This window comes from Eurypyga helias, unplaced genomic scaffold (genome assembly GCF_000690775.1).
Source record: "Eurypyga helias isolate BGI_N326 unplaced genomic scaffold, ASM69077v1 Scaffold51506, whole genome shotgun sequence".
Lineage (NCBI taxonomy): Eukaryota > Metazoa > Chordata > Aves > Eurypygiformes > Eurypygidae > Eurypyga > Eurypyga helias.
Genome location: NW_010256920.1, coordinates 1 through 3670, shown reverse-complemented (window position 1 = coordinate 3670; position 3670 = coordinate 1). Strand labels below are relative to the sequence as shown.

At 46.5% G+C, this 3670-nt stretch overlaps 1 protein-coding gene across 1 annotated transcript; it reads left to right on the top strand.

The window, feature by feature from the left end:
- Positions 1–236: 236 nt before the first annotated feature.
- On the top strand, positions 237–2381 carry LOC104503924 (chromosome unknown open reading frame, human C11orf57; the record flags this gene model as incomplete). The annotated part of the gene is made up of 3 exons (XM_010153810.1): positions 237–392; positions 941–994; positions 1799–2381. Coding segments are annotated over 3 exons (733 nt in total), but the record flags the coding sequence as incomplete, so codon positions are not given.
- Between the last annotated feature and the right edge of the window lie 1289 nt (positions 2382–3670).

The following is a 3670-nucleotide window of genomic DNA, read 5'->3' as shown; positions in this document are numbered from 1 at the left end:
GGAGGTGTTCAGGGAACATGTAGACGTGGTAACTGAGGACACGATCTAGTGGTATGGGAGTGTTGGGTTGATGGCTGGACTGGATGATCTTACAAGTCTTTTCCAATCTTAGTGATTCTGTGATATGGACATCCAAGACTTGCTGGATTTTTGCTCCTCTCCCTGGACTAACACCTTACTCAGAAAGTTTATCCATCAGAGCAGACAGCTGAAGGACAACTGTTCTCTTTCTGCAGCAGTCGGATGCGCAGTGATGGCTTCGATGAAGAGGGCCACAGGATGGACTGGAAAACAAAGAACTCGCAATTTCTCGACCCACTCGAAGATGATCTCCTTAGGGCCCGGTCCTGGAATAAAAAGCTGTATGAATGTGAAGCCAACATGCCAGACAGGTCTGTGGGGAAATTAACGTTCTGTGATTATGACTGTCATTAGTACACCTTTCTGGAGTCTGGTGCCAAAACGTTAGTACTTTTGTCTTTCCAGTACGTACTCCTATAAAATAATGCTTGATCTCATTTTGAGAGTGAATAAATAACGTGCACAGACTTTTGGAGTGTCACAGAATACCTAGCTTGAGTTCATCTACAGACTTCCTGTGTCACGGGAAGCAGCAAAAGCTCAGCCCTAAGCTTAGTATTTTGCCCAAGGAACTTAAGAAGTTTTGGGAGATGCAAGTTAGTGCTCTCTGGGGTTATTTTTAAAGAAATTTGATGTGTGGTTTTCCCTAACTAGAAATGGAAAAGAGGCTGAGAACATAAACAGTATTTAAATTGTATGAACCAAATCAGTTATATTTCTTCCTTCTTTGTTGGGAAGGTTCCGATATCCCTTCTACCTTCCTGTTCGTTCTGTGGCTCTGTCTTTTCAGAATTGTGGAGGTTTTATTTTTCCTTAAACACCTTGTCTGTTTCTAATAGATGGTTCTGCTTTCTTACAGATGGGGTCACAGTGGCTATAAAGAGTTGTACCCTGAAGAATTTGATACGGACAGGTAAGTGGGCTTACTAATGCATCCAGAATCTTACTTTGGTCAGCGTAGGCACTTTAGGAGCTTTACAAACAGGGTTTTCAGTTTTGAATATAGGTAAGTAAAGCAGCACTGTTTAGTTACAGACACCCACTGCAAAAAAATCTAGTCCATTACATGGTTCCTCCTGGACTGAATCTTAGGAGGGAATCACACCTTTCACAGTAATTAGACATTCAGCTTTAGCCTGAGTTACTAAAGTGATACGAATCTGGAAGGTCTGTCTGGGCCAACAGCGAGCCAGGGTAGGCTGAATCCAAATCAGCTCAGGATACACACTCTCAAATATCAGCGCCAGGTTCTTCTTTTCATTTTAGTGTACGTGTATTTTCTGTGCTTCTCCTTATTTGGAGAATACAAATTCTTGCCGTATCCTGGAGAGTGGAGACTTAACTGTAAAATAAGATCTTGGACAGAATTAGTTCTTTTTAACCTACACCTAACAGAATCATCAAGTACGCTGTTTGTCAGGCTTACAGATTTGAAGTAACCTGCTATAAATGAGTTTTTCTCACTCAGTGGCTTTCTGTACACATTTTTCTTAGTTCTGGCTCAACTATCTCCAACAGGAGTATTAGTATGGTGTGGACCCAAACTGTTATAAGCACTTGAAACAAAAATGCAGCTGCCACATCTGTCAGAGCATCTGCTTCTCTGCTCTAGCCAAAAGAATTGATGGACTTGCCTAAAACTTTGAGACCGAAAAGGCTCACCTGCGGTGTGCCTGCCTGTCTGCTTCCTTTTGGTCATCCTTCGTTCTTTTTACAGTGACCAGCAAGAAGGAGATGAACAAAAAGCTATCAACGGGAAGAGGAAATCCCATCAGGGAAAGCAAACTGCCCGTGAGTCGCACAAACGGAAGAAAACAAAGAAATCGCACAAGAAGAAGCAAAAAAAGCGATCGCACAAAAAGCGAAAGAAAAAGAAAAAGGAGCAGGGGAGAACATCATCAGATTCTTCCCAGGAGAGCGAGTGCTCGGAAGAGGAGACTTCAAGCACCCGCAAAGGGAAACACAAGCGCAAGAAAAAGACCAGGAAAGTGCCTGCCAAGGAACCTACCTCTTCTTCTGGGCAGGAAAGTGACTTTTCTCATGCAAGTAGCTCAAGCACCAGCAGCTCTGAGGACAGTGAATCTGAGGAGAAAAAAGAGAAACATCCCCCAAAAAAGAGAAAGAAACATCACAATTCTGTGTCAGAGAGGCACAGTGAAGTACCAGAGAAGAAGAACAAGAGGAAGAACTGGAAAGTGGCTGCTGATGAAAAATCGGAGGATAGCTCAGATGAGGACTGATGAGCCTAGGCTGCAGCTCAAACAGTAAAGTAGAGGACAGAGGCAGGTATTTGTCTTTCAGCACTGCCCCGTGGCATAACTTGTTTCGACACTGTGGTTTATATACATCCTGCCGGCCCACGGGGAGAAACTGAGCCTTGGCAGCCCGCAGCAGGTGCCCCTTGCTTTTCACTGACTTGACATTCAGAAAACCAGGGGAGCAGTCGCAGCCTCACAGGTTGGCTAGTCCCACCAACTTCAGATTGTGACCAGGTTGACTTCTGCACAAAAATGTTACAGGCTGTCTGCACGGGGGAAAACGGGCGTGTTTGCACTTTTTTTTTTTTTAAGTAAGTTTTAAGGGTTTGTTTTCTTGGGTTGCTGAAGCAGTGACCAAGACTTGCCATAGGAGAGGGGTGAGACAAAAAGTCTGATAACAGAGGAAATGTCACTGGATTTAACGCTACGGTAGCTTTGTCTTCCCATCCCTCTGCAAAAGCAGACCTGTGTGGCAGCATGCGCACAGTCAGCTGGACGCAGAAGGGAGCATGAGGGAATACTCTCATTCCAGCTGAAGGTGCAGTGACTCCTTCCGTAATGATGAAGAAAAGACACCAGTGCATTTGCTTGTTTTAGACTTCTCTCCAAATCCTGTCAGGGGCTGGCCATTGTGTCCACCTTTCCTTCTCTCTTAGGGGGATGCAGAAACTGTTTGTGCTGAGAGAAGCCTCGGTGGGTGTTGTGTTCTGTCTCTGGTCTGCCCAATGTATTACTGGAGAAATTGGTACTGGGCCGTTCTCCCTGCAGTTGAACAGCCAAGCCTTTTAACAGAATAAACAAATCCAGACACGTTTGATGCTTTTGTCATTGTTCTGGAGTAAGGCCCAGGGACAGAGCACAGGCCTGAGGAGTCTAGGTGGTCCTCGTGTTCTCCCTGTGCCGTGCGTTTCTGATGAGGCCAGGTGGCCGCGGAGGGCTTAGAGGAGATGAAGTAAGGGAGGCTGGAGCGGAAAGCAGCCGTGGGGGAGGCGTACCGTGCTGCTGTGAATGTTTCCCAGTGACTGAGCACGGCTCCAGCTTTAGTCTGCAGCTGCACAAGCACAGACCAGTGTCAGTGCCCCTAGGTCCCCATTCCGAGTCCTGCGTACCGTCTCTTTTCACCTCGGGTGACAAGACGTTCCCTGCATGCCCTTGTCCGCAGGCGGCTTGGGAAAAGCAGTGCTGCAGGCCCGGCTTGCCTTCAGCTGCTCGCTGCCGCTTCTCTGCTGCTCAGGCACGTCGTGACAACGCAACCGCTTTGCCCACATGGTCGGAAATGCCCGAGAAGGTGTTTATTTTGTGTATCTGCCCGCGCACAGGGAATTTTCGTT